This window comes from Coenobita brevimanus, chromosome 55 (assembly GCF_032717465.1).
Source record: "Coenobita brevimanus isolate Jiangsu-jjx chromosome 55, ASM3271746v2, whole genome shotgun sequence".
Taxonomy (NCBI): Eukaryota; Metazoa; Arthropoda; class Malacostraca; order Decapoda; family Coenobitidae; genus Coenobita; species Coenobita brevimanus.
This window is the reverse complement of record NC_137008.1, coordinates 36599739-36620717: the sequence shown is the minus strand read 5'-3', so window position 1 is coordinate 36620717 and position 20979 is coordinate 36599739. Positions and strand designations below refer to the sequence as shown.

Genomic DNA, 20979 nt, shown 5'->3' with positions numbered 1-20979 from the left:
GAATGGTGAAAACTTTTACCCAGTTTCAGGTTAACAATAGCGAATACACCAAACCCTCGTTTTTCAACCAGTCGTTATTCGACAATTTATCATTTCGACATATAAATCTATCCCCTTTTTTGTTGACATGGTTATCCTCGCCATTTTGACAGTTCAAACCACACGCCACCAGACAGACAGGCTGAGCTGCCTGTCTCCTGCGCTTTGCCCTGCTGATCGGTTGCCTCTTCATCAGTCTGCATTTCTTTTTGGCCTCGTGGAATGCAACAGCACCACCATTGCTTCACCCAAGACCTCCACTGTTACCCTTGTCAAGCACAGTCATGTGCTTACCAACCTGAGTGAGTGTTTCGCCTTCGCATGGTCGGATGACGATTGGGGTTGCCAGACCTGATTTTGGCCACATTACCAAACTCCTTAATTTTCATTGCCAAATTTAACTTTTCATTACCAAATTCGTAAAGGAAGCATTTATTCTTCACTAATTATATAAACAAATAGAAATAGTCCCTCTCCTTATAATTAGCAGCATGTTGATTATTTTTGCACCATGTAATCCAGCAGATTAACCAAAGAAAGCAGACAGTCCACCATCTCCATCCTCAGTATCTTCATACATGTGAAAATTCTGTTTAATAATGGATCATGCTGATTCATTACCAAACGAATTTCTCATTACCAAATTGACCTACATTGGTAATGAAAAATACCAAATGGCAACCCTTGTGACGATTGTGCCAATGATTAATGAACGCTTTTAGTGCACGGCACTGGTTTGGCGCCAGTTTTACGAAATGCATATTTTAGTTTGCACTAGGTTAGGTAGGTTATAATCACTGGGGGTCCTGGGGGTGAAGCCCCCCAGTTAGGTTTCAGCACTTACAGTTAGACTTCCACTGCTATTTATGGTTTTAAATTGAGTTTGTTTTGTGTGGTGACATCATGTCCATTCGGAGAGATTGACAGTAAACACGCTTTTGAAGGTGTTCAGGTGGTTTTCTTTAATATTTGCAAAGTAGGTACTATATATTTCATTTGTCCCCCAATATTTTTTTGACTGAAAATCAAATGTCAGTTATCTGAGTTGTATGTAGTACTAAAATAATTTTCCCTGAGAACCTAGGTCTATAAGAAGACAACTCAAATCCCAGTGTCACTTTCATTAATGTATACCGGTATTTTTATTTTTTCCATCTTTATTGAGTGTTTTTTGAATGACGAAGGTGGTCGGGAACCTAACCCCCGTATTTCTTAACAATCATATGGGAGAAATAACTTCGTCATTCAACCACTTCTTATGGAATGCATCCCTGTCGAATAGTGGGGGATAGGAGTATCTCCTCATACGATTTTTTTAAATGGCTGCATATGATGATCCTGTGAGGACATGTGCCACCCGCATAAGCTGCTAGTCATATATTAAGCCAAGATCGCTGCCCTGTGTTTACATGCACTTTGAAACATCATCGCTATTGCAAAAATAACAAATGCATGATGAACAGTGCAGTGTGTGATATTAAGTGGAGAGAGAACTTTCATGTGTGAAATATTGACTCTCGTGACTTGGAAAACACTGCATCAATCTCCCGCTGCCTCACTGCATTGCTTTCTTGCAGCCTCATTGCATTGCTCCCCACCAGCCACACAGCTATGCTCTCCCTCGGTCTCACTGCTTCTTTCTTCCCATCACTCATCACCTCCTGATGACATGAATTGATCACCTAGACCCTCCAGCTGTTCCCCATCTTTGGGGGGACAATTCAAACCAGCATATGACATAGTTCAGACTGGGTAGCAGATATATTTTTTGAGATTTTACGTTAGATGGCCTTTGACAACCAGCATATCTCCATTCATCCTCTGTTACATTGACGTTGATTTTTTAATTATCCACGTGCTATCGGTTCTTACTTGAACCCAGTTGTAAGTTGACTCTTGACTGTTTGGCGGGAGGCCAGCTTGAAGTAGCATAATTACTCCTGTAGATGAACATTCTGACTGTTGTAATGTTTAGCTCAGCATATGTTTATATCTTTCATTCTCTGTCTGTCTTTGTGTGAGCAAATTTAACTCAAACAGTTTTTCTCCAAATGACTTTATTGGTGAGATACAAACAGTTTTTCACTAAATGATTTTATTGATGAGGTACACTTTCCTGTGGTGGCGCGAGTGGATTAAAGAAATATCCCTCACCTCCTTCCCTATCCTCTGCAAAGAACATGGTGAATGACAAGGGAAGGCAACTTCAAGCCTACTGTATGCCAAGTTAACATTTAGCTGGGCCTAGGGTTGCAGTTAACAACAACAATAATGAAGGAAAAGCATTCGGGAGCCGAATGCTAATTGTCCGCCAGAATGTGCTGTTGGCCAAATCCAAGATTTAGGCCATATCTTGATACCTTGAAGGTTTTATGTTGATAGCTTAAGCCGCGCATGAGATATAATGGTGCCAAAGGCGGACGATAAAAATTAGTTGACCTTTGACAGCCATTTAGGTGACCTTGACCTTGACCACAAGTGCCCATTTTTGAACTCATCCAATATTTTGGCCATATCTTGATACCCTGAAGTTTTCATGTTGATAGTTCAAGCCATTCATGAGATATAATGGTGCTAAAGGTGGGTAATAAAAACTAGTTGACCTTTGGCAGCCATTTAGGTGACCTTGACCTTGACCCTGAGAGCCCATTTTTGAACTTGTCCAAGATTTAGGCCTCATCTTGATAATCTGAAGATTTCATGTCGATAGGTCAAGCTGTTTGTGAGATATAATGGTGCAAAAGGCAGGTGATAAAAACTAGTTGACCTTTGCCAGCCATTTTGGTGACCATGACCTTGACCCCAATTGCAATTTTCAAACTCGTCCAAGTTTTTGGCCATATCTTGTTACTCTTAAGGTTTAATGTTGATAGCTCAAGCTGCTCATGAGATGTAATGGGAGTAAACACACACACACAGGCAGGCAGGCAGGCAGGCAGGCAGGCAGGCAGGCAAAAACATATCGCCCCGCCTTCCAGAGGCGGCCGATAATAACTCCACACAGTTATGATGATTATGATATATTTACTGTTCAGATGTGTGACTGATGTAAATAGTTATGTTGATTATGATATCTTAACTCTTCTGTGACAGGTGTACACAGTTATATTTTTACTCTTCAGGTGTATAACTAGTGTAATGTTTAGCTTAGCATAGGTGCATCTGTGTCTTTCGCTATCTGTCTGTGTGGGAACAGATTTAACTCCAACAGTTTTAGTAGGAGGAGGCCGTAGCACGGGCCGAACAGAGTAGTACTCCTGAGGGGAATGGGAATGCTGGTGATAGGGAGAGCTGGAACTCCTGTTTCACTAGCTATCCAACCATCCCCCTTTGCTGACCTTTTCATTGTAACAGTAACATGGAGAGTAGACCAGCATACTCTCCCAAACATTTCCTCTAGCTATCTATGCCCTACACCACATGCACTTTACATTTCACACAACGTATTCCACTACGTTACAGGGGTTGGCGCCAGCAAGGGCATGCGGCCAGAAAACTTTGCCCCCACTACCTAGTGGCGGACTTCCGGGGGGAGGCGTGGCAGGGGTTCCACCGGCATAGATCCTGGGTCCAGGGCGAGATGGGGCTTGGGCCTGTGCTAGAGGGTACAGGGCATTGCGGATCCCAGGCTGCCGCTTCCGCCCAATAGAGAGGGGCCCGAACCTGGGAGTAGCGCCCCAGGAGGCTGCCCTATCAGTGGGTGTATAATGGCAGGATAGTTGCAGTGCCAAGATGCGCTTGGAGGGTGTCCCTGCAGCTGTCCTAGCAGGGTGCCCCGAGGCCACTACCACAGCCACCGTTAAGCTGGTGGGCTAGGGGTCCCAGATCCATTGCCTGGACCTGGGACTGTGCAGTGAGTGGGGACTGTGCTATGTCTATCCCCCTTTATTAATATTTAATACTGAAGATGACAAAACAAAATAAGTTTCAAAGCAAGCCTGAGGACAGGAAATCACCCAGGGGGATGAGGGTAGGTTCATAGAATGTGGGAAGTTTGAGGGGAAGAGCGGGGGAAGTCGTTGAGGCATTCAGTAGGAGGTGGGTGGATGTGGCGTGTTTGCAGGAAGTCCAGTACAGGGGTGGATCAGCCAGAAAGATTGTTGGGAAGGACTGTTGCTATAAGTCGTTTTGGCAGGGGGGGAACAGATGGATATGGAGGTGTTGGTGTGATGGTTGCAGAGAAATGGGTGGAATATGTTATGAATGTTTTGAGAGTAAGCGATAGGATATTGGTAGTGAAATTTCTGTTGGGTAGAAAGATAGCTGCGATTATGTCGGAATATGCTTCACAGGCAGGATTGGATGAAGCAGAGAAAGATAGATTTTGGGATGATTTAATACGTGTAGTGGGTGGTATGCGGGATGATGAGATAGTGACTTTGGGAGGGGACTTAAATGGTCATGTAGGTGAAGCAGCACAAGGTTATGAAGGAGTGCATGGGGGATGTGCATATGGTATAAGGAATGCAGAAGGGGAAAGGATACTCGAGTTTGGGGAGGCAACGGACATGATTGTGTGCAACACATATTTTAGGAAAAGAGACAGTAGGTTAATTACGTATGAGTCTGGGGGAGATAGCAGTCAGATAGATTATTTTCTGGTTAGGAGGGCTGATAGGAGGTTAGTGAGGGATGTTAAAGTTATAGGAAGTGAGGAGTGTGTGCAGCAGCACAAACTATTGATTTGTGATATGGTGCTTAAAGAACAAGTGATGAAAAAGAGGACTTATGTACCTAGGAGGAAAATATGAAAGCTGAAAAACCAAGTAGTAAGGGATGCCTTCTATAGCGAGTCGAGGAGAGTGGTGGCTAAACAGGGAGCTGTAGACAGAGGCGTTAATGAACAGTACAGAGCCCTCAAGAACAATTTCTTGAGAGTTACTGATGTAACATGCGGTTGGACAAGAGGACCACCAAGACATAAAGTAACTTGGTGGTGGGATGAGGGTGTAGAAGCTACAGTTAAGGAGAAAAGAAGGCTTTTCCAGGAATGGAAGAAGGGTGGTACCAAAGAGGAATATTTGGCTGCCAAGCGTAGGGCTAGAAGAGAGGTATACAGGGCAAAGTCTGAGTCACAGAGACTATTACTTGATAACCTAAATCATGGGGAAAGGAAAAATATGATATTTAAGGTGGCAGGTCAGGTGAAGAGGGATAATTGGGATATTATAGGTGAGCAGTGTGTGAAGAATGATGAAGGAAGGGTAGTGGTGAACAGTGAGGATATTAAAGATGCATGGAGAGAGTATTATAACCGGTTGTTGAACGAGGAGTTTGACTGGGACAGGGAAGGTTTGGAACAAGCAGATCCAGTGTCTGGCCCTTGGCCTTTGATTGATGCTGCTACTGTGAGTGAGGCAATAGGCAGGATGAAGGTGGGGAAGGCAGCAGGTGTGTCTGGGTTGACTGCCGAAATGTTGAAGGCCTCAGGCGATATAGGGGTGAGGGTAGTCACTGACCTGATAAATAGGATTATTTATGAGTGTGTTGTCCCAGATGATTGGCTGAAGAGTGTAATTGTAAATGTGTATAAAGGGAAGGGTGATGCCCTGGAAAGAGGACATTATAGAGGTATAAAGCTTTTAGATCAGATAATGAAGGTAATGGAGAGAGTTTTAGAAGGTATGATTAGAGGAAGAGTGAATATTGATGAGATGCAGTTTGGGTTTATGCCAGGAAAATTATATTGGTAGGAGAAGGGATCTTTATTTTGTTTTTGTTGATTTGGAAAAGGCCTTTGACAGAGTCCCTAGAGAGGTGGTGAAGTGGGCAATGAGAAAGCTTGGCTTGAAGGAGTGGCTGGTTAGGGTGGTTATGGCTATGTATGTGGGTGCTCACACCCAGGTAAGAGTGAATGGAGATTTGAGTGATGAGTTTTCCGTGAATGTTAGTGTGCATCAGGGGTCAGTCTTGAGTCCCATGTTGTTTATCATGTTACTTGAAGCCCTTTCACGTGACTTTAGAAACGGACTCCCATGGGAGTTGTATGCTGATGATTTGGTGTTGATTGCAGAGAATGAAAGGGAGGCGGAGGACAGGTTTAGGAAGTGGAGATGTGGTATGGGGCACAAGGGCTTAAGGGTAAATGGAAATAAAACAAAAGTGATGATATCTAGAGTTGGTGGCGGTACTGTCAAAGACGAGGGAGAGTGGCCATGTGCAGTTTGCCACAAGGGCGTGGGAAGTAATTCCATCTTGTGCGGTGTTTGTGATAAATGGGTGCATAAGAGATATAGTGGTATCAGAGGTAGACTGCGAGATAATGCTGATTTTATGTGTACGGTGTGTCGGGGTGAGCAGGTGGAGATTGTTAGACGTGAAAGGATTGAACTTGCTGGTGAATCTCTTGAGTGTGTGGAAGAGTTTCATTATTTGGGAGACATGTTGTGTGCTGGAGGTGGGGCTGGAGCTAGCTCTGTGGCTAGGGTGAGAAGTGGCTGGAAGAAGTTCAGGGAGCTCTTGCCTCTCCTAACATTGAGAGGACTCTCTCTACGTGCTAAGGGGTCTTTGTATGCAGCATGTGTTAGGAATGTAATGCTGTATGGTAGTGAGACCTGGGCAGTGAAGGAGGAAGATATTCGCCGGCTCAGACGTACAGAAATGACAATGATTAGGTGGATGTGCAGTGCGCCCCTGTGTCCAAGGCCTGGAGGGGCTGGGTTTATGATGGAAGAGTTGAGAGGTAGGATGGGACTGGAGTGTATTGGTGTTGTGATGAGGAGAGGTAGATTGAGATGGCTTGGACATGTGGAGAGGATGGGGGATGATAATTGGGTGAGGAAGGTGAGAAGTGTTAATATTGGGGGTGGGGTTACGAGGGGTAGACCGAGAAAGACACGGGACGAAGTCATTAAGTGTGACCTCAGGGTTAAGGGACTGAACAGGGAGGCTGCAATGGATCGTGCAGAGTGGAGAGCCGCCATTAGGTGACCAAGGCTGACACATGCAAGCATGTTGGAGCCTTTAAAAATGAAAACGAGTTTTGCTCAATATTATTTTATTGGTGAGGTACACTTTTCCTTGGTGGCAGCAGTGGGTTAAAGAAATGAACTTCACCTCCTTCCCTGTCCTCAGGAAGGAAGATGGTGAATGGCAAGAGAAGGCAACTTTAAGCCTGCTCTTTGCCAGCCTCATGCTCAACTGATCCAGGGGTTGCAGGAACAACAAGAACAACAACTCCACACAATGATGATGATTGTGCTCTTTTTACTCTTCAGGTGTGTTTAGTTGCTACATCAGCAAATACGAACAGAGTCCAAGCTTACCTCTTCCGTAACTACAACCTTCCCTATCGAGTAAGCAGCCACTATCCAGGCACCTCCCTACCCTGTCTCTGGGAAGCTGTCAGAGCCTCTGCTGCTGCTCCAGGCTACTTCTCTGAGTTTAGGATTGGTGATATTATATTGTTGGTAAGAACCTTCATTTTCTCTACATAGTCTTCCAGTTTCTATTATTTGTGTTTTTAGTAGACTTTGCCATTTTTCTTAAGTTCTTATCAAACTTTTAACATCTACAAAATGATTTTAAATTTGTCATTTTTCACAGCTGAGAATAATTTTTGCCAAAATCTGCATTCTCAGAAAGCACGTTTACCATTAGAATATGGTTTGGTACATCCCACAGAATAAGACATTGCCATTCATTACCTTCTAAGGGTTTTCTTATAATTAAGGAAGTATTAGTACTTCCCATTATGTATGCTGAGAGTGATAAATGCGTGAGAGACACTACAGTCATTATATAACCTTAAGATTGTATTATAATTGTCTAATATTGACCCAGGTTCAATACCACAAATGACTTCACAAAATAATGACAGGTGATGTTAATTCGGATCAGGACAGACCAACTGGTGACCAAGGCCTGGACAAAGGACATGGTACAGATTGCAATTTGTAATGTAAGGGGTGTGAATGATGAGATGAAAGAGTGAGAGATTGTTCAGGTGCTTGAGAGTGCAAAAGTGGACACATGGACTAACTTTGACTAAATGGATAGGTGAGAGAGTGAATATGGATGGGGTATATGCTCAGGAGTAGGTGAGAATGAGGGGGCAAAAGAGGGTGCATGTATTACAGTGTGCAAGAGATGGAAGGAGAATATAAGAGAGTATGGATCAGCTGGTTCAAGAATTGTGTGGGCAAGATTGAAAGTGGAAATAAAAACGTGGGAGATTGTGTGCATGTATATGCTGATGCAAGATTGTACAAGCAGGGTGAAAGAAGAGTTTTGGGCAAGTATGGAAGCGTACATGGAATAGATTGAGAGGAATGAGAGTGTTTCTGAGTGGAGATATGAATGGAAAAGTAAGGAATGTGAAGGTGGATGGAGTAGTTGGTGAGTAGGGTGTGCCTGCAGAAGTGGCATAAAATGATCCACAGGTATGCGTGGCAAGTGATGAAAAGGGTTGGTGGTGAACTGAATTAACTGAAGCAATGATCGATTGTGTGTGTGTGTGGATGACAGAATGAGAAGGTATGTAATGGATGCAAGAGCATACAGAGGCTGGGGGAGTGGACCACCCCTGGTGAAAGTCAAGGTTCAAGTGCAGTAGAGGAATAGCAGGCAGGAAGGACAGGAGGAAGTAGTCCATACAAGGAGAGTAGACAGGTTGCAAGAGGATGGAAAAAGGCAGAATATAAAAGAGAAGTTGAGGCGCAATTGGGTAAATATGATTTGGAGCAGGTAGGGAAGGTGGAAGGTGTGTGCAAGATATTCACAGAAATATCTGTGCAGCATGTGAGGTGCTGTGTGGGGTGAAAAGAAGACGAAAGGGGACACAAGAAACAGCATGGTGGAATGAGGTGAGGCAAGCTGTGACACAAAAGAAACAAGTAAATAATGAATGAATAGAAGACAGAGGCATGGTAGAAGTTAAGAGGCGGAAGAGAGAGTTATACATCGAGAGGAAGAGAGAGGTGAAAAAATTAGTAAGAGAGACTAAGAGGAGAGTGGGTGAGGAATTTGGAAGGAATTTTAGTGTAAAATGGAAGGAATGTAAGAAGATGTTCTGGAAGGAGGTAGAGTTAGACAGAGTGATAAAGAAGTTAGTAAGGTAGTCAAAGATAAAATTGGTAGATTGGTATTGGAGAATGGAGAAAAAATAAGCAGATGGAGAGAACATTAAGAAACTATTAAAAATAGAGAATGAAAGTAATGCAAGTATAAGGAGCTGGGAAATGGCTGGGAGAAGGAGGACGATGAGAAGGGAGGAGGAAATCAGTAGGATGGAAGTGGTGGAAACAATGGAGAAAGTTGGAATGGGGAAAGCCCCAGGAATTGATGGTGTGTGTGGTGAAATGGTGAGGCATGGGAGAGAGATAGTAGTAGAATGGATGTGGAAGATGTGTAGATTGGCCTGGGAGGACGGTAGAGTCCCGGAGGATTGGAAGTCAGGTATAATTATTCCCTCGTACAAAGGAATAAGGGAAAAAGAAGTATGTGGTAATCATAGGGGCATTTGTCTTCTTAGTGTAATAGAAAATGTGTATGGTAGGATACTTATTGACAGAGTTAGGGAAATAACAGAGGAATTAATTGGAGAAGAACAAGGAGGTTTTAGGAAGGGAAGGAGTTGTGTAGATCAGATATTCATCATTAGGTCTTTAGTGGAAAAGTTTCTAGAGAAGGGAAAGCAGTTGTATACAGTCTTCATGGATTTGGAGAAAGCATATGGCAGAGTGGATAGAAAATGAATGTGGAAAATATTAAGAATATGTTGAGTAAATGGGAAGTTGTGTAATGCCACAAAGAGTATGGATGAGGGTGAGGGTGCTAATATTGGAGTGTGTGTGGATACTGAACTGAGTGAATTTTTCTGCCTGAATGTTGTATTGAAACAGGGATGTGTCATGTCTCCGTGGTTGTTCAGTCTGTATATGGATGAGGTTGGAGCAGCCCTAATGAAAGAGGACAGCATTGGAAACTTCCTGTATTGTAGTTTGTACATGATACTGTATTGTTAAGTGAAGATGAAGTGGAGTTGCAAGACATGGTGAATGAGTTTCAGTGAGCGTATAAGAAACAGAATCTAAAGGTGATTGTAGGGAGGAGTAAAATTATGGTCCTTAACCCCCTAACGTCCTAAACGGCCCTGTGAGAGGTTGCATTCCTTTGACACCTTGGCTTAAAAAGCCCAGTAAAGCAGTTGCATTAAAAAACTGCATTCAAATTTTCCCGTTTCTTACTTGATGTAGCCTGCTCCAAGACCATCCCAGCTATTAGCTGAGGGGGAGGGAGGAGGGCTCCAGCCCACCAACAGAGTGAGGGGTGAACCCCCCCCCTGCCCTCTCTCTCCCCTTCATACCCCCTCAGTCGATGGTTATGTGACATATCCCACTCTTTCTACCCTTCCTACTGCCACTAGAGCATAGAGGTGAAGTTTGGCTGTAGCAGTGACTCCCCTCTTGCTCCCCCCCCCCCTCCACTCACCTGCCCCCCCCCCTGGCTTGGCTGCCGTTAGATGTATCCTTCACCACTTCTCCTTCCTACTTGTATGTGCAGATAAAGGTGATATTTCCACGCTCTACACTCCCTCCCTCCACCTTCCTCCTTTCCTCCTCTGCTACTCCCCTACACCCTCACGTGACACATCGAATGAGGAGTCTTTTCCTGACTTTATTGCACCTAAGTAAAGACTTTGCTTTTATTGTAGCAATACCTAGTGTATGTATAGTAATATATGTGTATGTTATTAGCCAATGTAATGTATATTATTGGAAATTTACTGTGCATTACCGTATTTTTCTGTGGGTTACATCTCTATGCCACTGCATTTTACACCATTAGCGTTCTGATTATTTGTTTTCCTACGGTAAGCGAAACATTTTTGCACTTACAATGTTATACCTTTTTCTTACAGGTATATAGTCATATTACAGTTTCCATAAAAGGTGAGTCACTGTAATGAAGCCACTTTCTGCGAGGTACCTCCTCTCCCCAGGTTGGGAAGGGTAACTGTTATTATTTTTGCCACGCTGCTGTGTGTGAACTACTCTGTCAGTCTGGATGAGACTTACATCTTCGGGTGTGTAAATTCTTGCTCCTCAAATGTATGCCATACATTTTGACATTTACAACACTTGAAAAAACACCCCTTTTTTGCAGTTGAGGTGCAGTGGGGGGTTGAGTGAATTGCGGACTTTAGTGGTTAAGAGAATTCACTGAATATACAGTGGGGGTTTGATAATGAGGAAATGGAAATTGTGAGTACATTTAAGTACTTGGGTTGTGTGATGGGTAAGGATGGAAGTTTGGAGGATGAAGTGCTTGAAAAGGTATAGCAAGGAAGGAAAGTTGCTGGTTCTGTGAAAGCAGTGTTGAGAAATAGGGAAATGAGCATGGAAGTAAAAAAGTTGCTGCATGATAGTTTTTTTTTTTATGCACGGAAGAAGGAACCAAAGGCCATGAGCCCACAATAAGAGTTCCCTCCAAGAGAAAAACAAAATGCAAGAGAGAGCCAAATTCAAGATCCATTCATTTTGAGATGCCTGGACACACTGCGTTTGAAAGACTGGAGATCATAGGCAGCAGGAAATACAGACAGAGGGAGTCAGTTCCAGAGTTGACCTGTTGCATAAATGAAGGACTGGGAGTAACGGTTAACTCTTGCATTAGAGAGTTGGACAGAAAAGGGATGAGAGTTTGCTGCTAGACGGTTGCTATGCGCCCGTCGTAGAGGTGGAGGAATGCATACAGACAGTTCAGAGGAGCAGTGACCATTAAAGTAGCGATAGAAAAGAGATAAAGATGCAACAGTGTGGCGAAGAGACAGAGGTTGAAGGGAGTCAGTAGGAGGAGGAGAGCTAATGAGACGAAAAGCCTTTGATTGCACCCTATTGAGAAGAGCTGTATGTGAGGAGCCTCCCCACACATGAGAGTTGTACTCCACACAGGGGCGGATAAAACCCCTGTATAGAGTCAACAATTGTGCAGGGGTAAAGAAAGAACAGAGTCGGCTTAGCACACCCAATCTCTTGGAAGCAGATATTACAAGAGATGTAATATGATCTTTCCAAGATAAGTCCCGAGTAATATGAAACCCCAAGCATGTTCAAGGATGATGCAGGATTGAGCCGAATATTATTAAACATTAGTGGGTATACCTGTGGAAGATTTTGACGGGTTGATGGGTGTAAGAACTGAGTCTTAGATGCATTAAAAACAACAAGATTATCTTTACCCCAGTCAGAGATACGAGCCAAGTCAGACGTTAGATGTGCCATAGCCTCATCCCTTGTTTGTTGAAGTAACTGCTGAGATGGGCGTTGCGGGAACCGAATGGAAAGGTGAAGGGTGGAGTCATCAGCGTATGAGTGGATAGGGTTAGATGTACAGCTTAGAAGGTCATTGATGAATAAAGGGAAGAGAGTTGGTGATAGGACAGAGCCCTGAGGAACACCACTGTTGATAGATCTAGGAGAAGAACGATGGCCGTCTACAACAGCGGCTATAGAACGACCAGAAAGGAAGCTAGCGATGAAGGCACAGATAGAAGGATAGAAACCGTAAGAGAGCAGTTTGGAAATTAAAGATTTATGCCAGACTCGATCAAAAGCCTTTGAGATGTCAAGTGCAATGACAAAGCTTTTGCCAGAGTCCCGAAAGGAGGATGACCAGGAGTCTGAAAGGTAGGTGAGAAGATCACCAGTGGAGCGTCCCTGACGGAACCCATACTGACGATCAGAAAGAAGGTTGTGATAGGAAAGATGCCTTAAAATTTTTCTATTGAGAATTGACTTGAAAACTTTTGAAATACAGGATGTATTGTTATCTATCTATCTATATACCTAGGCTGCTTCCCCCAAGGAAAGGGAGGTAGCCGAGACAGGATGACACACTCCCCATTTACTTATTCATTCAAACACATACATTCGCATCTTAGCCCCAAAGGGGAGAACGGACAGATCCTCACGCACCACACTGCACAAGGGTCAACTGTGCAATGCAATCAGTGACATCCGCAGCTGGGCTCGACAACAGAACTGGTTTACCCCTGCCACATCATAACAGACTCATCCCCTTACCCGCACCTGACCTGACTAGCTGATCAGACCAAATGCGGGAGAATATCCCCTCAGGGCTGCGTCATCACTTATTCATTCACAATTTCTCTTCATTTATTTCTGTCACGCACAGCCACTCTTCCTTGCTCAATAGACATCCCTCTCGTGTCCAGCGCTCTCTTCACACTGTCCATCCATCCTATTCGTGGTCTTCCTTTCTGCCTTACACCTCTCACATCAGATCTAGTTATCTTTTTCACCAGTCGCTCACTATCCATTCTCTCCATATGCCCAAACCATCGCAACACCCTCTGCTCAACTCTACCAGGCATCTTCTGAACAACTCCAGTTCTCCTTCGCACTTCATCATTTCGCACTCGATCCATACGCGTCACTCCACACATACTCCTCAGACACCTCATCTCCATTACATTCAAACTTTTCCTGTCTGCTACACCCATATTCCATGTTTCAGCCCCATATAACGCAGTCGGTACCACAACACCCTCATACAGCCTTCTCTTTACATCCATTCTAAGCGAACGACATCTAAACATATTTTTCATTCCTCCCAGCACCGTTCCTACTTCATTTATTCTAAACTTCACTTCTGCATCTATTCTTCCATCCACAGCAACATGTGACCTTAGATATTTAAAACACTCTACTTCCTCAAGCAACTCGCCATTCAAAACTATATTCATCTCCCTACCATCTACCAACCTCGTACACTTCATCACTTTACTCTTATTCTCATTTACTTTCAATTCTCATTTACTTTCAATTTCCTCCTTTCACACACCCTTCCAAACTCCTCTACCAACTGTCTCAATCTCTCCTCTGAATCAGCCACCAGTGCAGTATCATCTGCAAACAGCAGCTGCTTCAGATTCCACTCTCCACCATCAACATTCACCAGACTCAGACCTCCACCTAAAACTCTTGCATTCACCTCCCTTACAACACCATCCATGTAAATATTAAACAACCAAGGCAACATCACACATCCCTGTCGCAGCCCCACTCTCACGGGAAAGCAATCACTCACAGCATTTCCCACTCTTACACACGCTCTACTATTTCCATAAAAACTTTTCACCCCTTTTAGTAACCTACCATCAAGTCCATACAATCTTAAAACAGTCCACAAAGCCTCCCTATCAATTCTATCATACGCTTTCTCTAAATCCATAAATGCCCAAAACACATCCTTGCCTTTTGCTAAATACTTTTCACACGCTTGTCTCACAGCAAACACCTGATCCACGCATCCCCTCCCTCTCCTAAAGCCACACTGCTCATCACCAATCACTCCTTCTGTACCCTCTCTGACTCTCATAATTAACACTCTACCATACACCTTACCTACAACACTCAACAGACTTATACCCCTAAAGCTAGTACATTCATACTTATCACCCTTGCCTTTATACAACGGGACCACACAAGCACTTGCCCAGTCAATTGGCACCATACCTTTCACAAAGCACGCATTCAACAATCTTACTAAGCAGTCAACAATAGTCACTCCACCACCCTTCAGGCATTCCACAGCACACCCATCCATACCTGCAGCTTTCCCTGTTTTCATCTCCTTTACTGCCTTCTCCACTTCCTCCTTCATGATCAAAGGATCATTCAACTCTCCCAACACATTTATTCCTTGCACCCTTCCATCCGCCACAATCTCAGCAACCCTCTCCTCCTCTACATTTAACAATCTTTCAAAATACTCTGCCCATCTCTTCCTTACTGCATCCATCTCAATTAACATCCATCCATCCTCCGCTTTTACTCGTTCTTCCTTCCCAGACTCTCCCTTTTGCACCCTTTTCACCTCCTTCCAAAACATTTTCTTATTCTGTTGAAAATTCTCTGTAAGCCGCCTACCCCACCTCTCATCTGCTGCCACTTTAGCATCACACACAGCCCTTCTCGCCCTATTCCTCTTTTCCTTATACCTATCATATGACATCTCATCCTTCCTCTGCAGCCACACTTCATATGCACATCTCTTCTCAGCAACAGCCATACTTACTTCCTCGCACCACCATTCACTTCCATTTCTTACACCACCACCCACACTTCTCACACCACACACCTCTTCTGCATGCCCCACCACAGCACTCTTAAACAACTGCCATTCCTCCTCCACACTGCCATTTTCCCGATCTTTCACTGCGTTCCACTCATCTTTCAATTTCTCCTGATACTCTATCTTTTTCTCTCTTTTATCCAACTCACTCACTTTCAAAACCTCCATGCCACACTTAACCCTCCTAGCTCTCACCCATCTCTTACCTACTCTTAACTTTCCCTCCACCAGGTAATGATCAGACATACCTCCACCCTCCCCTCTCAGAACTCTCACATCCAAGAATCTTCCTATTACATTCCTAGACACAACCACATAGTCCATCAACACTCTGTCAACAACCCTTCCACCCTCCTGTCTCACCCATGTATACTCATAAATATCTTTCTTCTCAAACAGCGTATTTCCAATCACCATCTCTCGCTCAACACACATCGCTATCATTCGTTCCCCATTTTCATTTCTTCCAGGCACACCTTGCATACCAACTACACCTTCAACTGCTACATTTCCCACTCTAGCATTCAGATCTCCCATCATTACCACATTCACATTCGCTCCAAAACTCTGCAGACACTCATCAACATCATTCCAGAAAGACTCCCTCTCTTCTTCATCCCTTTCACTACCAGGCCCATATGCACTCACAAACACCCACAACTCATGTTCAAATTTCGATTTCACCCACATCAGTCTCGATGACACCTCCTTCCATTCGATCACACACTGCTGTACTTCTGGACTCACCAACAAGGCCACACCTTCTCTTGCCCTTCCTCTATCAGCACCTGACAATCTTCCATTCACACTTCCAAACATAGACTCACCCTTCCCTTTCATCTTCGTTTCACTCAAAGCTAACACATCCAACTTTCTTCTCACAAACATTCTCCCAATCTCCTCCCTTTTAGCCTCAATCGTACTACATCCACGCACATTCATAGACCCAATCTTCAGGGTACGAGGATAACTCCATCCCCCATCCCTTTCTCTGGCCTGTCTCTTTTTAGGAACTAAAAAACAGAGAAGGGGGTCCCTAGTCCCCTCACCCCGCCCCTTTTAGTCGCCTTTTACGACACGCAGGGAATACGGTGGCAGTATTCTTCCTAACACAACCTGGCCGCAGAGTAGTAGTACCACCCCATAGTGCGGCCAGATTGTGTCCCCCCCGCCACGGGGGATGTATTGTTATACCACCTCTAATTTATGGAAGTGAAGCATGAACCTTATTGGAAGGACACAAATCAAGAGTGTGAGCAGCAGAAATGAGTAATTGAGAGGAGCATGTGGAGTTATGAGGAGAGACACACTGACCATTGAGGAAGTGAAGGAGCATTGTGTTGTGATGTGGATGTGATAGAAAACATTAGGAGAAATAAATTGAGGTGGTTTGGCCATGTGGAGAGGATGGAGAACAAGAGATTAACAGGGAGAGTGTATGTGAGTGAAGTGGAGGGGGGAAGAGGGAGGGAAAGGCCAAGGATGAGGTGAAGGAATAGAGGGATGTGAGCTGGGCGGAGGACAATCAAATAGCGGGGGACACATTCGTTTCATTTTTGAAGGCTCCAGCATGCTTTCTTGTGTCAGCCTTGCTCACCTAATGGCAGCTCTATGCTGCTCTATCTCGGGCAGCTTCCCTGTTTAGCCCCTTATCGCTGAGGTCACACTCATTGACCTGGTCCCAGGTCTTTTTCGGCCTACTTCTCTCTACCCTGCCTGTAACATTAACGCTTTTCACTTGGTGCTTGCAGTTTTCATCCCCCATCCTCTCCACATGCCCAAACCATCTCAATCTACCTCTCCTCATCACAACACCAATACACTCCAGTCCCATCCTGCCTCTCAACTTTTCCGTCGTAAACCTAGCCCCCCCAGGCCTCGCACTCAGGGACACATTGCAGATCCACTTAATCATTGCCATTTCTTTACATTTGAGTCTGCAAATATCTTCTTCCTTTACTTCCCAGGTCACACTACCATACAGCATTACACTCAAAAATTATGCCACATGCAAAGATCCCTTAGCATGGAGGGAGAGCCCTCTCAATGTCAGGAGAGGCAACAGCTGCCAGATCTTCTTCCAACCACTCCTCATTCCAGCTCCACCTCCAGCATATAACATGTGTCCCAAATAACAAGGTTCTTCCACACACTCAAGAGACTTACCAGGAAGTTCAATCCTTTCACACCTGACAGTTGCCACATGCATTCTCCAACATAATGCACACAGGAAAATCTGCATTATCTCCCTCTAAAACCAGTACATCTCATATGCACCCACTTATCGCAAACACTATACGAGATGGAATTATATACTTCCCACACCCTTGTGGCATATCGCACATGGCCACGCTTCCTCTTTGACAGTACTGTCACCAGCCCTAGATGCCATCACTTTTGTTTTATCTGCATTTACTCCTAAGCCCTTATGCCCTATATCATTTCTCCACATGCTAAATCTTTCCTCTGCCTCCCATTCATTCGCTGCAATCAACACCAAATTATCAGCTTACACAATCTCCCAAGAGAGTCCATTTCTGAAGTCATGTGAGAGGGCTGCAGGTACCATAATAAGCAACGAGGGGCTCAGGACTGACTGCTGATGCACACCAACATTCATAGAAAAGTCATCATTCAAATCTCCATTCACCCTTACTTGTTGCGAGCACCCACATACATGGCCATAACCACCCTAACCAGCCATTCCTCAATCCCAAGCTTTGTCATTGCTTCACCACCTCTCTGGGGACTCTGTCGAAGACCTTCTCCAAATCAACAAAAACAAAGTACAGTTCCCTTTTCTTTCCTATGTATTTTTCTTTAAGCTGTCAAACAGTGAATATGGCATCAGTGGTCCCCTTGCCTGACGTAAACCCAATCTGCATCTCGTCAATATTGTCTCCTTCGTTAATTATACCTTCTAGAACTTTCTCCATTACCTTCATTATCTGGTCCATAATCTTTATGCCTCTATAATTTCCTCTTTCCCAGGCATCACTTATCCCCTTGTACACATTTACAGTTATGCTTTTCAGCCAATCATCAGGGACAACACACTCATATATCATCATCATCATCATTTGGACCTCCTTTCCCACCCTAGGGCAGGGTGAGGAGTAGCAGTGACCAGACAGCCCAAGTTTGCCCGATCCAGTGGGCCACGCTTCCATTCACTCATCATTCAAGCCCCTGGAATCCTGCCTCAGTCTTATATGCCAAAAACTTTCACCACAGTCTGTAGCTTCATGTCAGCGTATCCGATAATGTCAATCCGAACACTGTCACGTTAAAAGGGGTGCCAAATCCCAGATCATGCACTTTTTCTCACAACATTCATCCAGCTAGCTCGATCTCCTGTCAGTCCCCAAGCCTCACTGACTTCTATACTTCCCTTCCTCACACACTTATCAACCATATCCCTCCACCATCTCCTTGGCCTGGCTTGTCTGCCCCCTTCTTCAAATTCACTCAGATACCTTTTTCACCTCTCTGTTGTTATCCATTCTCTCCTCATGACTATACCATCTCAGTACACTCTGTTCAATTCTGGTGTCCTTCGACTTCCTCACTCCACATCTTTCACAAAACAACAATAGTTTTAAAAGGTAATCCCTTTAAGACCCGGACACCCAAGTACCCCCGGACATTTTGGGCTTAGGTCCTTGAATACCAAAAATGGCCAAAAAAATATAAAGATTTAAAAAGAAAAAAAACTGATATGTGTTCATCCCTACTTTAACTTTGCCGCATGGTGTCGAAAGCTGTGTTTCGCGCATAGTAGAGCGCCCCTTCATCCTCCCCTCCCCAGTTCCCGCCTAATTACCATCGTGACTACACACTCATTGCCATGGCTTCCCCACGTGCTTGTTTTTGTGAATAAACAGGGAATAAAGTGCAATACCTCGCCATTTGACCACATGGGAATTTACAGTGTTGTGCAGTGTTAAGAAATTATAGTAAAACCTCGATTTAATGGCATTCATTCTAACGGCAACCCCAAACTAATGGCACAAATCTCCAGAGGAATATTTATGCAAAAAAATTATAAAAATTCCAAAAAATGGGTAAAAATTAGAAAGAAATTCAAATGTGGCGGGCGCTGTGTGCATCTCGATCGTCTGTTTACAGTTTTTACAATTTTCCGCCAGCCGGGTATGTTTATGCTCACCCAGTCTTCCTCCCACCTAGCCTGACCCCAGAGTGAAAAAAATTAGCATGTAAAGTTAGATTTAAGAACTAGTGTTTAGACTTCATAACATAGTGAACTTATTTACATAGTTCCATCAATTCTGCTCCAACCTGCCAACTAACTTACCTGGATTACTATATTTACCTGGATTACTGTACTACTAGTAGAGTCACGATTTAAGATCAAACGAAACAATGATCTTACAATAACGAGTATTTAATTTCAACCATAATTATGTAATAGCGCGGTAATACCATTCAACTGCGCGAAAGAAACTGTGGGAAATGGGTGTTTTGGTACTGGATTTCCAGATACAACTCATGTGTTATGCTTTTGTCGGTCACTGATTGGTTTCCTCAACCTGACCCGACCCACGTGACCCCCATACCACCAGCCACAGCCTACTGCCTACCTCAGTGTTGTGTGAACGGTCACTGTGATGAGTAAGTTTATTTGTTTATTTCCTTGCTCCTCGTTTCCTCTCAGAACTGAGCATGTGGTTTCAAACTAACTTCAGTTATGCCTAAGCACCCTGAAACTGCTATGAACACAAGAAAAGCATTTGTTCTAAATGAAAATGTAAAATTGTTGGACGAAGAGGCATGTAGGGTTGTAGCTTAAATGCAAATGATCAGACAGATAAAATGAGTTGGGATGTTTACGATGTGGATAGTTTTCTTTGTTGGAAAAAAAGTTAATGATGGAGCAGTAAAATTCATGTATTCGCCATTAGCGCAATGAGTGTGAAAGTCATACAAAATATACTTTTTGGTTGACTTGTTTATTTTTCACGATTTCTGCATTTGTGTGTATCTGAGAAGTGAGATACACAATCCCTCCATGCTGACGACCTCTTTATATTTTTTTTTCCTTTATTGTTGATGACTAACAGCTTTCAAAAAGTTTCACACTGCATTTTTTTTATTTTATTAGTACCGAAAGTGATTCGTGACGAAATATGCTTGATGCTGGCTGGCCATTATTTAGGTGTTGTTTAGGTCAAGTTTATGCTTGATTTCTAATGAGGATTGTCAAGAGGCTTAGTGGCAATCCTTGGTGATTAAAATTTTTATGGGGAGTATTAGGGGGTAAAACTAATCGGTTAGGTTAGGTTAGAATGCAGTAGCTGTGCATTGATGTGTCCAGTCAGTGAGGTCATATGTAAACACACTGTCTTCGGTGTCTTATGGCAGACATATTTCTAACACTCTATCTTTAAATATATTTTTAAAGAAAAATATGAGGCTCCTAGAACCCAACTCCCTATTTTACATGTAAATATATGTCACGTTTTAGCGCAAAATTGATTTTGCACGTGGTTCTGCATAACCTATCTTGTGTTGTATGAAAACTGTACAGTACTTTACTACAACACCACACCTGCCTGCTTTCTGTTGTTCTAAATATAATTTTTTTTTATTGACTTTGTATGTCTGCATGTGTTTATATGGTTAAAAATGTGTTAAAATATGTTAGCGTGAGTTCCAGGGGTATCGATAGGTGTAAGCCCCAATCTAACGGAATTTTGTTTTTTTCGGCATGCTCAGGGCCCCCTAGGATGCCGTTAAATCGAGGTTTTACTGTGGAATTCAGAGTGCAAAGGATTAAGTGCAGAGTGCAACACGCCAGTGTTGTAACTAGTGTGGCGTAAG

The 20979-nt window shown here is 43.6% G+C and overlaps 1 protein-coding gene across 1 annotated transcript in view; it reads left to right on the top strand.

The window, feature by feature from the left end:
* LOC145401299 (calcium-independent phospholipase A2-gamma-like) overlaps positions 1-20979 on the top strand; it is a 252781-nt gene that overhangs the window by 158002 nt on the left and 73800 nt on the right. The window contains exon 7 of the mRNA XM_080273627.1: positions 7257-7431. Within this exon, the coding sequence (XP_080129753.1) occupies positions 7257-7431 (175 nt within the window). The remainder of the gene's footprint in view (positions 1-7256; positions 7432-20979) is intronic.